Here is a 20571-nt window from a genome sequence, read left to right as displayed (position 1 = left end):
ATGGACAGTGGTAATGAAAGTAGCCTTGCAATACAACAAAACTTAAAAACTGCAGCGGAAGGAGATGTGAAAGAATATGTCATTCAAGTAGTTGCTTCTCACTTCGGTTTGACTCCGCGAGATCAAGCGACACTTGACTTGGAGCTGACTTCTTCGGTTTCATATCTTACGGAATTCATCTCTGAAGCTGACAAAAATGTGCTCGTTGTGGATCGCGTCGTTGCTCGTGAACAAGGTGATCAAGCAGCTGGAGCTGAGAGTGGTGGAGAAGATACTGCACCTGCAACATTTCAAGTTCACGATGGGCTATTCGTTGCGGATCGTGGACAAGCGATGGTGTTTGTGAAGCAAAGCAACGTCATCGAAGCTGATAAGAAGATCGCCACTCAAGTAGCAGCTTTTCCTTTGAATGGAGGGAGCGCTTGGGAACAGCTTCATTTCGTGATGAGCCGTATTCTCAATCCATACTGCAAATCGTTCATTAGTCAGAGTGGACGAGGAGAACGTGACGGAGACAAGTTAGCACCAACTGTACAAAAATGTTTCACCGAAGCCGAAGCTGCCCTTCTTCATCTTCAGCAAAACATCGATATTCCGGAGATCAATCTGGTTGTCAACCCACACATTTTGGATGCTATCGAAAAAGCAAGAAAGGAAAACCGTCATGCGACTGTAAGCAACATTTTATTCCATATTCACAACTAATTGTCTGAATTTCAGATGGATGATCTTCGAGAAATTGTGGAAGATACTAATTTCCTCAACGCTCTTCAAGCTGGATGTAACCGCTGGGTGAAGGAAATTCGTAAAGTCACTCAACTTGAACGTGATCCAAGCAGTGGTTCTTCTCTACAAGAGATGACATTCTGGCTCAATTTGGAGCGCGCTCTGCTCAAAATTGCTCAAAAACGAGACGGGGAAGAAGTTACGTTGACTCTTGAAGCCTTGAAGTGCGGAAAACGTTTCCACGCAACTGTGTCATTCGATAGTGATACTGGATTGAAGCAAAAGTTAGCCGTTGTTCAGGACTACAATACTCTTATGAAAGATTTCCCATTGAGTGAATTGGTCTCTGCATCTGACGTTCCAAAGTTGACGCACGCAATCGCAGGAATTTTCCTTCATCTTCGCAAACTTCGTTCAACCAAATACCCACTTCAACGCGCTCTCCGCCTCGTCGAAGCTATCTCCAGAGATCTCAACTCTCAGCTTTTGAAAGTCCTCTCTTCATATAGTTTGATGCACGTGCCGATTGTCGAGTTCAACGATATCATGAGCCAGTGTCAAGCTTTGTTCAGCAAATGGGATGACGAGTACGACAAATTCATAGCGCTTCTTCGCGATATCAACAAGAAGAAACGTGACGATCCATCGAAACTATCTTGGAAAGTCACCGCTGTTCACAAGCGTCTGGAACAACGTCTCACACAAATATTTCAATTCAGAAAGTATGTTATAATATAGAAAACAAAGTTCTGCAAATATGATATTTCAGGCAGCATGAACAGTTCCGTACTGTCATTGAACGTGTTTTGAGACCAGTTGGAAATTCATCTTCTCGTTCCAAAGAAGAATTCATGGTTGACTCGACTGAAGGAGAGAAGTCACCAGATGAGCAAGTCGATATCGCCTACGAAATACTGAAAAACGTGGAGTTTCTGGATGTCGACAGCCCCGCTTGGGAGAATGCTTTCAAGCGTTACGAAGATCAGATTGGAGTCGTTGAGACTGCAATTACCACCAGACTGAAGGGACAGCTCGAATCATCACGGAACTCCAACGAGATGTTCTCTATATTCAGTCGTTACAACGCCCTCTTCATCCGTCCACGCATTCGTGGAGCTATTTATGAATATCAAACTCGTCTTATCAACCGTGTCAAGGACGATATTAACAAGTTACAGGAAAGATTCACTAAAGCTCGTGGAGAACAAGGTGTCAAGATTATGCAAACTGCTGGACTTCCCCCATTTTCGGCCAAAATAATGTGGATTCGCAACTTCGAGAGGCAACTCCAACGTTACATGAAACGTGTAGAAGACGTTCTTGGAAAACAATGGGAGAACCATGTAGATGGACGTCAACTGAAAGCAGACGGAGACAATTTCAAAGTCAAATTGAATACACAGCCAATGTTCGAAGATTGGGTCGAAACAGTGCAATCCCAAAACTGGGTCCTTCCAAATAAAATTTTGACTGTCGACAGAGTGCAAGTTGATGGTCGTATGCAACTTCAGCTGAAAGTCAACTACAATCTTGACAGCTTGGTGCTCTACAAGGAAGTTTCGCATTTAAAAACTATGGGATTCCGTGTTCCGTTGAAAATAGTCAACTGGGCTCATCAAGCCAACCAGATGCACCCATCAGCTACATCTCTCATTGAAGCAACTCGTACATTCTCTTCTGTCAATGCAGCTTTAGCATCAGTTCAAGGAGTTGATTCATTGCTTGCCAGTTACAAGAAAGATATTCAGAATCAGTTGCTTGAAGGTTGGATTATTTAATTTAGAATAAAGTTATAAAGATTCGTATTTGCAGGTGCTACACTTGGTTGGGATTCGTACAAGGTTGATCAATATCAGCTTAAACTCGCGGAAACTGTTAATACATACCAAGAAAGATGCGAAGAACTACTGAACGTCGTCCGTATCGTCAACGCCGATTTGAATGTTCTGAAATCATGCCGCTACGACAAGGAAACCATCGAGAACCTTCTGACTTCGATCCAAAAAGGAGTTGACCAACTTTCTCTTGGAAACTACTCCAATCTGGCTCAGTGGGTGAATACTCTCGATCGTCAAATTGAGGCGATTTTGGCTCGTCGAGTTGAAGATGCGATACGTGTTTGGACTTTGGTTTTCTCCCAGTCCGAAGAGGTGGAAGAACTCCGCGAACGCCAAGTTGTTCTCCCACACGTTAAGAATGTCGTCGTCGAGTTGTGCATGACTGCCCAAACGCTTTACATCAGTCCGAGCACAAGAGAGACTCGTGAGAAGATTCTGGAACAGTTGTACGAATGGCACAGTGTGTGTACTGCTCAGACCAGAATAAGTGGAAAACGATTCCAGGTAAAATCGACTTCGAAAACTTAAAAAAAAAAAAATTGTTATTTTCAGATGGTGATGAATGAAGAAATTGAGCCCGAGACTTATCATAACATTTTGAATGTGATGCCGGAAGGACAAGCCTGTCTCGAAAAAGCATACGATTGTGTCAATGGGATCATGATGGACTTGGAAGAATATCTCAGCGAATGGCTCAGTTATCAGTCTCTCTGGGTCCTTCAGTCTGAGCAACTGTTCGAAACACTGGGAACATCTCTTTCTAAATGGATGAAGACGTTGATGGAAATTCGCAAGGGTCGACTTGTTTTTGATACGCAGGATACTCGCAAAGTCATCTTTCCAGTTACTGTTGAGTATGGAAAAGCTCAGCAAAAGATTCTGTTCAAGTACGATTACTGGCATAAGGAAATGCTTGTGAAGTTTGGAGCTGTTGTTGGTGATGAGATGCAAAAGTTCTTCAACTCTGTCTCAAAGTGGAGAAATGTACTTGAAACTCAGTCGGTTGATGGAGGCTCAACTTCCGATACTATTGGACTCATTTCATTTGTGCAGTCTCTCAAGAAACAAACCAAAGCCGGACAAGATGCTGTCGATCTATACAGATCATCGCAACGTCTTCTCAATCAGCAAAGATACCAGTTCCCAGCTCAATGGTTATACTCTGAAAATGTAGAAGGAGAATGGTCAGCGTTCGCGGAAATTCTCAGTCTTCGTGATGCATCCATCCAAACTCAGATGATGAACCTGCAAACCAAGTTCGCCCAAGAAGACGAACTTGTCGAAAAAAGAACTGGTGAAACTCTTGCGGATTGGAACAAGAACAAGCCTGTCGAAGGTGCTCAACGGCCACAAGATGCTCTCAATGTGATCACTGCATATGAAGCGAAGTTGAACAAATTGTCCGAAGAAAGAAACAAGATGCGCAAAGCACGAGTGGCTTTGGATCTCTCAGACAGCGCCCATGCCCCATCCGAGAGAGATAAGCTTTCAGTAGCGACTGAAGAATTGGCTGCAATGAAGGAAGTGTGGAAGGCTCTGCAACCGGTATATACTGGCATCGATGAAACTAAAGAGAAGACATGGTTATCAGTTCAACCAAGAAAAATTCGCCAATCTCTTGATGAGTTAATGAATCAATTAAAGCAACTTCCAGTCAAGTGCAGAACTTATCCCAGTTACGAGCATGTGAAGACGATGCTGCACACCTATGGTAAAATGAATGCGTTGGTCGCCGATTTGAAATCCGAGGCGTTGAAAGAGAGACATTGGCATCAAATGATGAAGGAAATGCGCGTCAATTGGAATCTTTCCGATTTGACACTTGGTCAAGGTAGGCTTGCCAGTTTTGTTTCAGCTCTTAATTATCTGAAAATATTCAGTTTGGGATGCTGACATTCTACGACACGAGACGACTATCAGGAAGATCCTTCTTGTTGCACAAGGAGAAATGGCTCTGGAAGAATTCTTGAGAGAGATGCGGGAGTATTGGCAGAATTATGAGGTGGAGCTAGTCAACTATCAGAACAAAACTCGTTTGATCAAAGGATGGGACGATCTGTTCAACAAACTGAAAGAGCATCAGAATTCACTCTCTGCTATGAAGTTGTCGCCATACTACAAACAATTCGAAGAGAGTGCACAGTCTTGGGATGAAAAATTGAACAAGATCAACGCTATGTTTGATGTTTGGATTGATGTTCAAAGAAGATGGGTGTATTTGGAAGGACTCTTCTCGGGCTCTGCTGAAATCGCCACATTACTTCCTTTCGAAAGTTCGAGATTTGCCACCATCACTACTGATGTTTTGGCATTGATGAAGAAAGTTTCTGCCTCACCCCGAATTTTGGATGTAGTGAATATGCAAGGAGCCCAAAGACTTCTTGAACGCCTCGCCGATATGCTTGCCAAGATTCAAAAAGCCCTGGGAGAGTATTTGGAAAGAGAACGTTCATCGTTCCCTCGTTTCTATTTTGTTGGAGATGAAGATTTGTTGGAAATTATGGGAAACAGCAAAGACATCACTAGAATTCAGAAGCATTTGAAGAAAATGTTTGCTGGAATCACTGCCATTGACATTAACGAAGAAGACAGATCGGTAAGTATTTCTTCCAGACGAAAAATCTAAGAATAGTTGATTTAGATCACTGCTTTCCATTCAAGAGAGGGTGAGAAGGTCAACTTGGTCAAGATAGTAACAACGAAAGACGTTCGAATCAACGACTGGCTGCAAGCACTCGAATCTGAAATGAAACATACTCTGGCAAGGCAGCTTGCATCATCGCTTGCTCATTTCTCGAAGATGAACATCCAAACTATGACTACTGAAGACTATGTTCAGTGGCTTGATAACTACCCAACTCAAGTAATCACGTTAACTGCTGAAATTTGGTGGTGCGACGAAATGGAGAAAACATTGGCCGACGGGAAAGAAGCGGAAAATGTGGAACAACTAGTTGTGAAAACTCTTGAATTGCTGGCAGATAGTGTACTCAAAGAGCAACCACCAATTCGCAGAAAGAAAATGGAGGCATTGGTAAGTTGGAAGCTGATATGAAAAATTATACTCATACTTTCAGATTACTGAGCTGGTACATAAGAGAGACACATGCCGTAAATTGACAGCCAAAAAGATAAGAGCAGCAAACGACTTCGGATGGCTTCAATGCATGCGGTTCTATTTCGATCCTAAAGAAATTGACCCAGTACGCTGCTGTGTCGTGAAGATGGCCAACGCCCAATTCTACTATGGTTTCGAATACCTCGGCATCCAAGAGAGACTTGTTCGTACACCACTTACGGATCGTTGCTACCTTACTATGACGCAAGCACTTCATTCTCGTCTCGGAGGATCTCCATTTGGACCTGCTGGTACAGGAAAAACTGAATCTGTGAAAGCTCTCGGACACCAACTCGGTCGATTTGTTCTAGTATTCAATTGTGACGAAACGTTTGACTTCCAAGCAATGGGTCGTATTTTGGTCGGATTATGCCAAGTTGGTGCTTGGGGATGTTTCGATGAGTTCAATCGTTTGGAAGAGCGTATGCTCTCAGCCGTATCTCAGCAAATTCAAACCATTCAAGAAGCTGTTCGAGCTGGAGGAGATATGAGTGTTGATCTCGTTGGAAAACGGCTAAATGTTAATTCAAACATTGGAATTTTCATCACAATGAATCCTGGATATTCTGGTCGTTCCAATCTTCCGGACAATTTGAAGCAACTCTTCAGAAGTTTGGCAATGACTCAGCCGGATCGTCAACTCATCGCTCAAGTCATGCTTTTCTCTCAAGGATTCCGAACTGCGGAAACTCTTGCCAACAAAATTGTTCCATTGTTCATACTTTGCAAGGAACAGCTCTCTGCTCAATGTCACTACGATTTCGGACTTCGTGCCCTGAAATATGTGTTGGTCTCCGCTGGAAACATCAAGCGCGACAAGTTGGACAAAATGGGATCTGCTGCGCTTGAAGATATTGCTGAGCAGCAAATGCTTATCCAGTCTGTCTGTGAAACACTTGTTCCAAAACTCGTCAACGAAGATATTGCTTTGCTTTTCTCTCTGCTTTCCGATGTGTTCCCAGGAATTCACTACACAGCTAACCAGATGAAAGAGTAAATACATCCTCGTTAAATTAATTTATTAACAGTATTTTTATTTCAGACTACGTCAACAACTTTCGACTGTTTGCAATGAACATCTTCTCGTTCATAATGATGTTCAAGGAGAAATGGGATCAATGTGGCTAGACAAAGTGCTTCAACTTTACCAGATTACGAATCTCAATCACGGACTCATGCTTGTTGGATCTAGTGGATCAGGAAAAACAATGGCTTGGAAGGTTCTTCTGAAGGCTTTGGAAAGATGGGAAAATGTCGAAGGGGTAGCTCATGTTATCGATGCAAAAGCTATGAGCAAAGATGCTCTTTACGGAGTAATGGATCCAAACACTCGTGAATGGACCGACGGACTATTTACTTCAATCATTCGTAAGATCATTGACAATGTGAGAGGAGAGGCGGATCGACGTCAGTGGATCATCTTCGATGGAGACGTTGACCCAGAATGGGTAGAAAACTTGAACTCGGTGTTGGATGACAATAAGTTGTTAACACTTCCTAATGGAGAACGTCTCTCTATTCCACCAAACGTTAGAATCATTTTCGAAGTTGCCGATTTGAAGTACGCCACTTTAGCTACTGTTTCCCGTTGCGGAATGGTTTGGTTCAGTGAGGAAGTTGTAACCTCCGAGATGCTATTCGAGAGATACCTCTCCATGATACGACGTGTACCATTGGATTCCGAGTCTGCTGTGAGCTTTTCGTCATCGAACGCCCCAGTCAATTTGGTTGCTGAGGATGCAAAGCCTTCGCGTTCTATCGAAATTCAACGAACAGCTGCGTTAGCTCTTCAAACACATTTCTCACAAGATGGAATCGTTCCGGGAGCACTGAAATATGCAGTTGCTGAGCTCGAACATATCATGCCACCAACTCCACAAAGACTTCTTTCATCATTCTTCTCGATGATGTCATATTCTATTCGCAAAATGGTTTCTCACGATGAAGGACTCATTGATGACTCGATGGAACTTGATCAGATCCAAAACTTTGTTCTCCGATCTATGCTTACCAACTTGGTTTGGGCTTTCAGTGGAGATGGAAAGTGGCGATCAAGAGAGATGATGAGTGATTTTATTCGTCAGGCGACTACAATTTCTTTGCCACCAAATCAACAGGTATGATGAAGGCTATTCATAACCATTGAAAACATTATTTCAGGCGTGTCTCATCGACTATGAAGTTCAATTGAATGGGGAATGGCAGCCATGGCTTGCAAAAGTCCCAACTATGGAAATCGAATCACATCGTGTTGCTGCCGCAGATCTTGTGGTTCCGACTATCGATACTGTTCGTCACGAAATGTTATTGGCTGCTTGGCTTGCTGAGCACAAGCCATTGGTACTTTGTGGCCCTCCAGGATCAGGAAAAACGATGACACTTCTGGCTGCTCTTCGTTCTCAACAGGAAATGGACGTCGTTAATGTTAACTTCTCGTCGTCTACAACTCCGGAACTGCTTCTACGTACATTTGATCACTACTGCGAGTACAGGTGAGTAAATTCTTGGCAAGGACCTTGCTTGGGTGGAAACAAAATATTTAGGATGGAAAAAGGGGCTTTCTTGAAAACATGACAATATCGTTATTTTCAGACGTACACCAAATGGAGTTGTTCTTGCTCCCGTCCAAATGTCACAATGGCTTGTTATCTTCTGTGATGAGATCAACTTACCTGCTCCTGACAAATATGGAACACAAAGAGTCATCAGTTTTCTGCGACAATTGGTTGAATTAAATGGATTCTACAGAACTTCTGACCACAGCTGGGTGTCTCTCGAACGTATTCAATTTGTTGGAGCTTGTAATCCTCCTACTGATCCAGGACGTCACCCAATGACATCCAGGTTCCTTCGTCATGTACCAATCGTTTATGTCGATTACCCTGGACAGACTTCTCTACAACAGATCTACGGAACGTTCAATCGTGCCATGTTAAAAATGACACCAGCAGTTCGAGGATTGGCAGATCAGCTCACTAATTCCATGGTCGATGTCTACCTTGCCAGTCAAGAGCATTTCACTCAAGACGATCAACCACATTATGTGTACTCTCCCAGAGAGCTGACAAGATGGGTGAGAGGTATTTCGGAAGCCATCACGCCGCTGGAATCGCTCTCTGCCGAACAATTGGTACGCCTTTGGGCGCACGAGGCAATTCGTTTGTTCCAAGACAGATTGGTGACTCAAGATGAACGCGACTGGACTGACAAACTGGTAGATGAAACTGCTGAGAAATACTTTGGAAACGCTTGTCGTCTGGATGAAGCACTCAAGAGACCATTGCTTTACTCATGCTGGTTATCTCGTAACTACGTTCCAGTCACGCGCGACGAACTTCAAGATTATGTTTCTGCAAGACTCAAAGGATTTTACGAGGAAGAACTCGATGTCAAGCTTGTTCTTTTCGATCAAATGTTGGATCATGTACTTCGTATTGATAGAATTTATCGTCAATCACAAGGTCACTTGCTTCTCATTGGTACAGCTGGTGCAGGAAAGACAACACTGTCAAGATTTGTTGCTTGGTTGAACGGACTGAGTGTGTTCCAGTTAAAGGTCCATTCGAAATACACTGCTGCTGACTTTGATGAGGACATGAGAACTGTACTGCGAAGAGCCGGATGCCGAAACGAGAAACTCTGTTTTATTATGGACGAATCTAACATGCTTGATACCGGATTCCTCGAGAGACTGAATACATTGCTCGCAAACGGCGAAGTTCCAGGATTGTTTGAAGGAGATGAGCACACCACTCTGATGACTCAAATCAAGGAAGGCGCTCAGCGACAAGGATTGATTCTTGACAGCCACGACGAACTCTACAAATGGTTCACTCAGCAAGTTATGCGAAATCTCCACGTGGTATTCACCATGAATCCATCCGGAAGTGGTCTTCGTGAACGTGCTTCTACATCGCCTGCGCTGTTCAACAGATGTGTTCTTAATTGGTTCGGTGACTGGAGTGACAACGCGCTCTACCAAGTTGGATCTGAACTCACCAGAACTATGGATCTCGATAGAACAGATTATGAAGGATCTGTTCATTTGACTGGATCTTGTGATTTGATTCCATCGCAGCCAACTTATCGTGATGCAGTGGTTAACACTCTTTGTCTTGTGCATCAGACTGTGAAGAAATTCAACGATATGGAGATGAAGAAGGGACATCGTGTAATGGCTTGTACTCCTAGACATTTCCTTGACTTCATCAAACAGTTCATGGCAGTGTTCCACGAGAAGCGATCAGATCTTGAAGAGGAAAAGATCCATTTGAATATCGGATTGAACAAAATCAGTGAGACCGAAGAACAAGTCGAGGAACTACAGAAGAGTCTTCACTTGAAGAGAAAGGAGTTGGAGGAGAAGAAGGAAGCAGCTAACTTGAAATTGAAAGAAATGCTTGGAGATCAACAGAAGGCTGAAGAGGAGAAGAAGTTCTCAGAACAACTGCAAAAGGAGCTTGCTGAACAGTTGAAACAGATGGCCGAGAAAAAAACTGTCGTGGAGAGTGATCTGGCACAAGTTGAACCAGCCGTTGCAGAAGCTCAAACTGCTGTACAAGGTATCAAGAAGAGTCAATTGGTTGAAGTTAAATCTATGTCAAGCCCTCCTGTTACGGTGAAGTTGACATTGGAAGCGATTTGCATTTTGCTTGGAGAACAAGTGGGAACCGACTGGAAAGCAATTCGACAAGTGATGATGAAAGAAGACTTTATGACTAGAATTCTGCAGTTCGACACCGAATCTCTTACTCCCCAAATTTTGAGCCAAATGGAGAGATACATCCAGAACCCAGATTGGGAGTTTGAGAAAGTGAATCGAGCTTCAGTTGCTTGCGGTCCTATGGTGAAATGGGCTAGAGCTCAGTTATTGTACTCTACAATGCTTCACAAGGTCGAGCCTCTGCGAAACGAACTGAAGCGATTGGAAAAAGAGGCAGCAAAGAAGACGGAAGAAGGAAAAGTAGTGGATGTGCGAATCACCGAGTTGGAGGAGTCCATTGGAAAGTACAAAGAAGAATATGCACAGCTCATTGGCCAAGCCGAAAACATCAAACAAGATCTTTCGTCTGTTCAAGAAAAAGTTAATCGTTCAACACAACTCCTCTCGTCACTCCGTTCGGAGAGAGACCGTTGGTCAAGTGGAAGTGCAGGATTCTCTCAACAGATGGATTCACTTGTTGGAGATGCTCTTCTTTCTTCAGCATTCCTCGCCTACGCTGGATACTATGATCAGATGATTCGTGATGAAATCTTCCAGAAATGGTTTAATCACGTCGTCAATGCTGGTCTGCACTTCCGTCATGATCTGGCTCGAATTGAATATCTTTCAACCGTTGATGATCGTTTGCAATGGCAGTTAAACTCGTTACCAGTGGATGATTTGTGCACCGAAAACGCGATTATGCTCCATCGTTTCAATCGCTATCCATTGATCATCGATCCATCTGGACAAGCTGTTGAATACATCATGAAGCAATTCTCCGGAAAGAACATTCAGAAGACTTCATTCCTTGATGATTCGTTCCGCAAGAACCTGGAATCCGCTCTTCGTTTTGGAAATTCTCTGCTTGTTCAAGATGTTGAGGCATACGATCCAATTCTCAATCCTGTTTTGAATCGAGAAGTCAAGAGAGCTGGTGGACGTGTTTTGATTACCATTGGAGATCAAGATATCGACTTGTCACCATCCTTCCAGATCTTCATGATCACACGTGACTCGACTGTCGAGTTCTCACCAGATATCTGCTCTCGTGTTACATTCGTCAACTTCACCGTTACATCATCCTCGTTGGCCAGCCAATGCCTCAATCAAGTACTCCGCAGTGAACGACCGGATGTCGACAAGAAACGTAACGATCTTCTAAAACTGCAAGGAGAGTTTGCCGTACGTCTTCGCCACCTGGAAAAAGCGTTGTTGGCAGCGTTGAACGAAAGCAAAGGAAAGATTCTGGACGATAATTCCGTCATTGAAACTCTTGAAAGACTGAAGAACGAGGCTGCCGAAGTTGCTCAAAAATCAGCGGAAACTGACAAAGTCATGGCCGAAGTTGATGCCGTGTCTGCCCAATACCAAAGACTCGCTACCGCTTGTTCACACGTCTATCATACTCTCCAGCAGCTCAATGAGATCCATTTCTTGTACCACTATTCGCTCGACTTTCTGGTGGAAATCTTCACGTATGTACTCAAAACGCCGGAGCTTTCTTCGACCACCGACTATGCCAAGAGACTGCGAATCATCACAACCAGCTTGTTCCAGGTGCGATCTTTTATCTTTTAAGGGTGTAGAGGAACTTTCAGAGGTATCTTGAATGGAATTTCATAAAGAAAGCTTTTGAGTATTGTTTACGGGAAATAGATTGTTAGACCGGCATAGAAACAAATATTTAAGTTTGCAATATGATTTTTTGCAGACCGTTTTCCGTCGTGTTTCTCGTGGAATGCTGCACACTGACAAGGTTCTTCTTGCCCTACTATTAATGAGAATTCATATCCGTTCTAACCCCGCTGCTCCTGCTTACGAACAACACTTCGATCTGCTTCTCGGAAGATCTGACGTAGTCACCAAAACTGGTCAGTCTGCAATTAGAATCCAACGAAAACCAGCTCTGTTTTTTTCAGAAGAATCCGAAAGCGTCATTCCGTCTGGTCTCGATTTCCTATCTATGGACAATAAGAAGGCTATTGCCAAAACTGCCAAGCTGAACGGTTTCGAGAACGTTTTTGCTATGCTGAAATCAAACGCAGCTGCAGTGACTTCTTGGTTGACTCATGACAATCCAGAATCAAATGTTCCTGTCATTTGGGAAGATACTGATAACACACTCACGCCGCTGTGCATTGCAATGAACTCCATGATCGTAGTTCATGCTCTACGCCCAGACAGACTTATGGCCTCGGCACATCGTGTAGTCTCCACCGCTTTCGATGACCATTTCATGCAACAAGATAAGGTAGTTGATATACTCTCGATTGTGGACAATGAAGTCGCTCCATCCGAACCAGTTTTGCTTTGCTCAGCCACTGGATATGATGCATCTGGAAAGATTGAAGATCTCGCTGTCGAGACTAGTCGTCAGTTGACTTCCATCGCTATCGGTTCTGCTGAAGGATTCAGCCAGGCCGACTCGGCGCTTGCAGCGGCAACAAAATCGGGACGATGGGTCCTCCTCAAGAACGTTCATTTGGCTCCCAGCTGGCTTGCCCAATTGGAAAAAAGATTGCATTCGATGAAGCCTCATGCACAGTTCCGTCTCTTCCTCACCGCAGAAATTCATCCGAAGCTGCCATCATCAATCATGAGAGCTTCGCGAGTAGTTGTATTCGAACCAGCTACTGGATTGAAAGCTAATCTTCTCCGTTCATTGTCGAGTATACCTCCTCAACGACTCACGAAGGCTCCAACAGAAAGAAGTAGACTGTACTTGCTCGTCTGCTGGCTTCACGCTCTCGTACAAGAAAGACTCAGGTAAGTTGTGCATTCTGAAGCACTTCGATCGAAATTTCAAGTTTCATTCATCGACAACAAAACTATTTATTTCAGATATACTCCTCTTGGTTGGTCTACCGCTTACGAATTCTCCGATGCCGATCTTCGTGTTGCTTGTGATACTTTGGATGCTGCAGTCGACGCTGTTGCTCAAGGCAGACCGAATGTTGAACCGGAACGTCTTCCATGGACTACACTCCGTACACTTCTGAGTCAATGCATTTACGGAGGCAAAATAGACAATGAATTCGATCAAGTCCTTCTGGACTGTGTTCTTGAGAACTTGTTCACTGCGAAGAGTTTTGAGCAAGATCACGTTCTCATTCCAAAATATGATGGCGATGAAGCTTTGTTCACTCCTACCATGTCAAAGAAGGATCAAATGATCGGATGGGTTGAAGAATTGAAGAACGAACAACTCCCAGCTTGGCTTGGTCTTCCAAATAATGCTGAAAAAGTTCTCTTGACCAAGAGAGGAGAATCAATGATCCGAAATATGCTGAAGGTGACAGATGAAGAGTTGGCATGCGGTGAAGACGGCAAGGAGGAAGCTAAACCACAATGGATGGCACAGCTTGGAGAACTTGTGAAACAATGGCTTCAATTGCTTCCAAAGGAGATCGTCAAGATGCGCCGTACCGTTGAAAACATCAAGGATCCTTTGTTCAGATTCTTCGAAAGAGAAGTTAACTTGGGATCTCAGTTGCTTAAAGATATTCGTCGTGATTTGAACGAGATTGCTGCTGTTTGTCGTGCCGAGAAGAAACAAAACAATGAGACACGAGCTTTGGCTGCCAGTTTGCAGAAGGGAGAGGTTCCGAATGGATGGAAAAGATACACTGTTCCAAGAGAAGTCACCGTGATGGACTGGATGGCTGATTTGAATGAACGTCTTAAGCAGCTAATGCGCATTGGAGCAGCTGATAACTTGAAGGTTGGCGAAAATTTGATGCTCTCAGTGTAGATTCTATTTATTTTCAGCGCGAAACTTTCTGGCTTGGAGGTACATTCTCACCAGAAGCATATATCACTGCTACTCGTCAACAAGTTGCTCAAGCCAACACCTGGTCACTGGAACAGCTGAACTTGCACATACACATTGGACGCACAGACAACACGGACGTCTTCCGTATTTCTGGCGTCGACATCCGAGGAGCCAAATCTATCGGAGGAAACAAGCTCGAACTGTGCGAACTTGTCAAGAGCGAGTGCGATGTGGTGGAGCTTAGTTGGAAGCAGGTAGGAACACTGTTACATGTGAACGTTCATGTAAAAAAAATTTTCAGGATGCTGCTGAAGGAACACGTCTTCCATTATATTTGTATGGAGATCGTCGTCAACTCATTTCTCCACTCGCGTTCCATTTGTCATCTGCCACCGTTTTCTACCAGCGTGGAGTTGCCCTTGTCGCTAATACCACTCTCTAATTTCTCTATTGTATTCCAGTTATCCCCCAAATTCACAATTATTTAATTTTTCTCCCATATTTATTTGTTTTATTCATCTCAAATCCGCGTATTTCAGATCGCTTCCCCTTCACTAAATAAAGTTGAGCTGTATAACAAAAAGATCCTCTCAGCGTGATAGATTACAGAAAATATAATTTTTGATGACAATGCTCATCAAGTGGATCTCGGTTTTGTTCTTCTTCTTCCTGATACCACTTCAATCAACGCAAAAATTAACAGATTCGGAAAACAAATTGAGAAAAGAAACATGTGGTAAAGGTCTGAAATGTATGTTATTTGAGAACAGTGATAGGAGGAGGCACGTCTTTCTGAAAAAGAAAACCGGAAATTCCTCCCATCACTGGCAGAAAAAAGTTAATCTGATGAAGTTTTTATAATTAGTGAAAAACGGTTATGGAAGAAAGATTCTAAATGGTGTGAAGTCGAGAATAACGGATGCCCCATGGAACGTTGCAATTGAAGTGATGAATGAAAAAGAATCTGGATTATGTACTGGAACATTGATTTCTTCTCGTCATGTCATCACTGCACGACATTGTTTTGCACTCTTGAAAGATGATGGATATGTTTGGACAACGAATGAAACTAAAATTCAAGGATTCGAGAAAGAGTAAGTGCCGCGCATGAAGATACCGTAAACACTGTAATAGAGTGCCACCCAAACTTTGAGCCCAGATATCTCATTCGCTGCAAAAGGTATCAAAAAGTAGTCAATTGACAAACTATTTTTGATGTTCTGATCAAAATTTTATTAGTTGACCACTTTCCGATATCTTCCACAGGAAATGAGATATATGGGCCTAAGGTTGACAGTTTGGATGGCACTCTATTACAGTGTTTACGGTATCATATTTTGAATACTTTCCGAGAATCGTGAGTAAATGAAATAATACATTAGAAACAAATTTCATGTAAAGAATAGGTTCTAATAGAGTAAATAGCAACCAATCGGTTTACGCCCCATTGGATCTAAACCTCCTGGCCCAAGCTTGTTAATCTAATGAAAAAATTTTTGATCCAATATATCTCATTTTCTCAAATATCAAACTCTAATTCTCAAATTCTTCAAATTCAGAAATTTTAAAGTTCAGAAGTTTAAAAAGTCTCGAGCCCGGTATTTGAAATTTTAAAATTCAAGAAATTTAAAAGTTGCAGAAATTCGAAAACTGGGATTTTGAAAGTCCAAAATTCATCGTGAATTCCAATTTCTGTATCTGAAGATTCTCAAATTCGCTAACTCTATAAATATCTTTCTGAAATTTCAAAAATTCTGGAAATTTGGGAATTGAGAGATGGAAACCTTCGCGAGTTCCTAAAACTCAGTAATTTTTGAATTTCTGGATTTTCGAGATGTCGGAAAAATGTGTGATTTTTAGTGCCGAAAAAGATCTTGTGTTGAATAGAGATTTCTCGAAAATGTTTAAATTGTATGCTGGAACAGCTTGTGGATATAGACAGCGTTGCCATGAATCAAGAGTATATTCTTCTGAAATTTCCAAAGTATGTTATAAATAGTGAGTTCGATCAAAAAGACCCTAAATTTCCAGTTTTTCCTCCCAAAAGTTTGCGATGACAAACAACTCGATTTTGATGATTTTGCCATTGTGGAGTTATCTGAAAATTTAGAGCTCTCGTCGAGTATTCGTCCGATTTGTACGGCTGAAAAGGGCATAGACCTATTCAATCCTGATGTTCGAATGAGGCTTTATGGTTATGGGTTGGATGGTAAGATATGAAATGCTTCAAGAGAATTCGATTTTTTTTTAATTTTTAGTATCTTCTGCAAACGATTCGATTGGTCGCTTGAAATACGAAACCGTAAAAGCTGAAAAATGTTTTTCGACGACTGAAAAAGCATTTTGTACTAGGTCGATTTCGAGAAATCAGTTGGCTTGCATGGATAGTGATTCATTGGAAAACTGATATAAGACTTTTGTTAGTTTTAGGGAGATAGTGGTGGAGGAGTCGTTCGTATAATGAATGATCGGGTTACTGTATTTGGAGTAATTTATCAAGGTATCTGAAAATAAAGACCTATTAAAATCTGAAGATATGAGTTTTAGGGGTCACGTGTGAAGTATCAACTAGGAATGAATTAGACTACATTGCAAGTGTGGCCTTTTATGCTGATGATATCTGTCGATATACTGGGATTTGTTCACTGTTCGTATCTGTTCTAAACTCAAATTAATTGTTTAAAAATTTTCAGAGATGTGGAGAAAATTAATGATTCGACAGCAACATCAGGAGCATCAGAAAAAAATTATTTCAGTTTTCTCTTGATGTTCTCGTTATTTCATTACATTAGAATAAATGAAAATTAGAAACTGAATGATTTTAGCTCTAATGAAATATTAAGATTACTGTAGCAGAGAATACTGTAACTGATATTCTGAAAAAAAGGTTTCGAGTTAATAGTTTTTGCGTGTACCTCTGTTACATCGTGAACTAATTTTAAACATCCCGTGACCCCCTATATCCTTTACATTACCCCTAGACAGTGTTCTGAGAGCCTCCCAAATCTCTTCAGTTTTCGTATTCATTGCCCATCCAAGAGAACCCAAAAAACTCACTTCCTCTCACACTCAATATGGATGTTGAGCTGCTCCAATCGGCTTGCGGTTTGTGGATCCCGATTTGTCTTCCTTATGTATCGTTCATCTTTTTTCAGCGGTTACCGTAGCCGTATGCACATGTGTAAGTCTGACGCTCATCGGATGTCATACTGCGGATCGTGCCAATGCTCGCAAGAAGAATGGCAATTCGTCAAGACGTGGAAAGAAGGGAAAGAAGGAGAAGTCTCAAAGATCGAAGAGAGGAAAGAAGGATGGTAGCAAGAGAGATAAGAAGAAGCCAATCGGTCAATCCGCGTCTGCTCCACCCGGTGGAGCACCACCAACCAAACCACCTGGATCCAAAGATCCAGCTGGAGGATCTCAACGAGACAAGAAGATCTCTGCCGAGCAGTCGCAGAAGCCTGCAGATAAGGATAAGGATAATAGCAGCCGAGGTGGATCAAAAAGAGAGAAGAAGAAGGAAGGATCGAAACGCGAAAAGAAGAAGGAGACAGAGAAGAAGGAGTCTGAGCAGAAGTACAGAAGCAAATTCAGATTTTAACAAATAATTTCCATTTTTCCAGACCACCAGTCACTCCAAGTCCAAACCAATCTCCAGGAAAGGTTGAGGATGATGATATGCATACCGCAAGAGATATGCATTCTCCGAAAACCACTCCATCCACACCAACTACTCCGGAAACCAAACCAACTGATGCTCAGGAGAAAGAAGCTATTGCAAGCAAATATGTCGATGATGCTGAAGGAGCTGCGTAAGTTGCATTTCAGATGGAGTTTTCAGAATCCTTTGTTTTTACAGTCCGGTTTCTTTGGGCCCGAAAAAGAGTAACACAATGTTGGAAGGAGATGAAAAGAAGGCGGAGAACTCGATGTACAAGTAAACTGATTGAAAGTTGAACCTTCGGATCCTATAGTCGAGAATGTAATAAATAAATTTGTGTGTTCCCGATTTTAATTTTTTAAATTTTTTTGTTTCTTCCTACGCTCTAAAAAATTGTTGAATTTTAAAGACAAAGCTGAACTGACTAGATGCCGGCTAAAGAGGCTCGGACGGGTGAACACCGTCTAATCGCTGCCTTGGCGATGCGGGCGGGCCGTTGACGGCTTGTCGGCGGACCATTCGCTCGCTGCGAATGGAGTCACTTTTTGGGCAAAAATCTGCGAGATCTATCAGCGAGAGTTCACATGAAGATAAGAGCTGCATATCGTATTTTATCTGAAAGAACCTACTAGAAGAAGGGACCAAATCACCGTATACTTCCACTTTGACCTAAATTATCTTGTTTCTGCGAGAGATATCCGAAATCTGTAAACTACAAAAGTATTGATGATATTATAATAAAGATTTTGTTTGTTAAAAGGTTGTTGATATTTCTTCTGGCAGCTGAGATAATTACATTCGAAGTGAGAGAGACTGATATATAATTCCAGAAAAGACGGAGAGCTATGTCAGAGCATAGAGCTACACAATTCATTTTTTATCTTACTGTATGTACGAAATCCCGAGCAAGACTTTTTTTTTCAAAAAAAAAAACTAAAATAAGGCTAAACAGGCAAAATTCTAGAAGTGATGTGAATCCACTCGAAAACATTCGATTTCCATTTGGCTTCACTTTGTTAAACATGTACTCAACTTATAAACAATTCAAATATAATGACTTATTCAACACACATTTCAATGGTCGTGCTGTTTTCGGGACCTTCAGGTCCTTCTAGTTGTTGTTCTGCGTCTCTCGAATCGAAACACTATTTCGTCGATATGCGTGACCGGATTTATGTATGACAGAAGGCCAGTTTGAAGAAAGGCAGGCTCTAGTTGAGTGGTCGTTTTTCTGGGTTTTGCAACATTCGAGTTGTTCCCAAAACTGAAATCTACTAGAAGAAGAAACAAATTTTGGTCTGGTCTACAGTAATCCTATCACTTTTGAACTCAGTTCTTCTTTTTCGCCATCTGAATTCCAAGATGGGAAGTCTATATCTTCTCGCGTTCTTCTTCTTCTTCTGCTCCAAAGCACTTCATTAATCTGTATTCACCCAAATAGGATATATCCTTCGAAGTCCTCTCTTTCCAAATGTTCTTTTACTTCACTCCTACTTCCACTTCTTCCACGGGGGCATTTCTTTATTCTTTCGTTTTCAAAATTTATTTCCTTATATCACACAAAACACACACAACAAATTCTCTTCCGTTTTTCTTTTCGTTTTCCCAAAAATGTATGCATATAACCATGTTTTTTTCCTGCTCTTCCTTTTGTGTTTCGTTTTTGGTTTGTATATTCTCACCGAAATTAGGTAGAAATGTAAAAGAGTTTGGGTGTGAGTGTAGCCCCAGAATTCCGAAATGTTACGTATTCTTGAGAGAGAGTCGAAGGAGAAAATAAGGTTCATGTCAAAATGAGCAATTTCTATGCATGCTTAATAAAAGGAAACCCCAATTCTCAGAGAGTGGCAGCGAGAAATCAACGAGGAATAGCTTTTTGCAGTGAGATTTCGGGATTTAATGATTTAATGCGGTTGTTTCTTTTTGAATGCAGTTTTTTGGTGAAAAATGGATCTCAATAATTCCAGCTGTACTTTGCGAAAATTCAGAAAAAATCGAAATCAGTGAAAACACTTTTTTGCTTTTCGAGTTTTTCAATGTTTTCAAAAATAAGGTTTTCTGAAATTTTGATTTTTTCCTGAATTTTTTCGAAAATAATAACAAGAAAGTACATAACTTTTGGAACATTTCAATGCAAAAAAATTTCAAAAAATTTTCGGTTGAAGTCCCCTTTTAAAATACCTCAAACCTGTATTAGAAGGGCCCCCTTTAATAGAATGACCCTTCTATTAGAAGATCATTGATTTCAAAACTTCAAAACTTCAATTCTAAATACTCCTTGTCCACTCTCGGGTTTTTCCATTTTTCACACTTTGTTTCCCACGCATATATCGAAGCACAAAAAGCTTTCACTTTATAGCTTACTAGTTCCTATCCCTTCCAAAACATATACGATTTCTTTCTTCTTCTTCTTCTTCTTCTTCTTGTGCTCCCGTTTTTCTAAGTGCCCCTTCTTCTACTTTTTCTTTTTCTCGACCTCCGTGGCCACTAAATCAAAAATGCACCCCTTTCAAATGGAGATGGTTCTACAAGAAAAAAAGAAGAAGAAAAGGGCATTTTATGGAGAAGGCCGTCTTCATCATTCAACACAACTCAAGGGCCCTTTTTTGTCTGCCGAAAATGAAAACAACATAACAAAAAGTGAGAGATAGGGTGGAAAACAAAATTGGAGGAACTGATAAGATTTATGTTGTTTTTTTTGGGATATTGAGAAGTGGAATAGGCCATGAGTTTACGAACCTAGATGCATCA

General features: G+C 41.8%; 3 protein-coding genes across 3 annotated transcripts; all 3 read left to right on the top strand.

Annotated features, from left to right (window-relative positions):
• Window positions 1-14601, top strand: Cbr-dhc-1 (the record flags this gene model as incomplete). The annotated part of the gene is made up of 16 exons (XM_002639797.1): window positions 1-672; window positions 721-1448; window positions 1496-2490; window positions 2539-3068; window positions 3117-4395; window positions 4445-5160; window positions 5206-5598; window positions 5642-6675; window positions 6725-7799; window positions 7843-8174; window positions 8275-11944; window positions 12099-12258; window positions 12307-13153; window positions 13229-14108; window positions 14156-14413; window positions 14461-14601. The coding sequence occupies 16 exons, from the start codon at window positions 1-3 to the stop codon at window positions 14599-14601; spliced, it is 13710 nt and encodes a 4569-aa protein (XP_002639843.1).
• Window positions 14602-14783: 182 nt separating this feature from the next.
• CBG25310 lies at window positions 14784-15861 on the top strand (the record flags this gene model as incomplete). Its single annotated transcript, XM_045238589.1, has 3 exons — window positions 14784-14941; window positions 15071-15209; window positions 15793-15861. The coding sequence occupies 3 exons, from the start codon at window positions 14784-14786 to the stop codon at window positions 15859-15861; spliced, it is 366 nt and encodes a 121-aa protein (XP_045099271.1).
• Window positions 15862-15993: 132 nt separating this feature from the next.
• On the top strand, window positions 15994-18100 carry CBG25309 (the record flags this gene model as incomplete). Its single annotated transcript, XM_045238582.1, is given in 9 exon segments — window positions 15994-16143; window positions 16191-16368; window positions 16418-16461; window positions 16590-16659; window positions 16707-16806; window positions 16853-16914; window positions 17315-17653; window positions 17783-18008; window positions 18019-18100. The coding sequence occupies 9 exon segments, from the start codon at window positions 15994-15996 to the stop codon at window positions 18098-18100; spliced, it is 1251 nt and encodes a 416-aa protein (XP_045099270.1).
• Between the last annotated feature and the right edge of the window lie 2471 nt (window positions 18101-20571).

This window comes from Caenorhabditis briggsae (assembly GCF_000004555.2).
Source record: "Caenorhabditis briggsae complete genome, chrI, whole genome shotgun sequence".
In the NCBI taxonomy this organism is placed as follows: Eukaryota; Metazoa; Nematoda; class Chromadorea; order Rhabditida; family Rhabditidae; genus Caenorhabditis; species Caenorhabditis briggsae.
The sequence above is the reverse complement of the archived record's forward strand: the minus strand, read 5'-3'. Positions and strand labels throughout refer to the sequence as shown.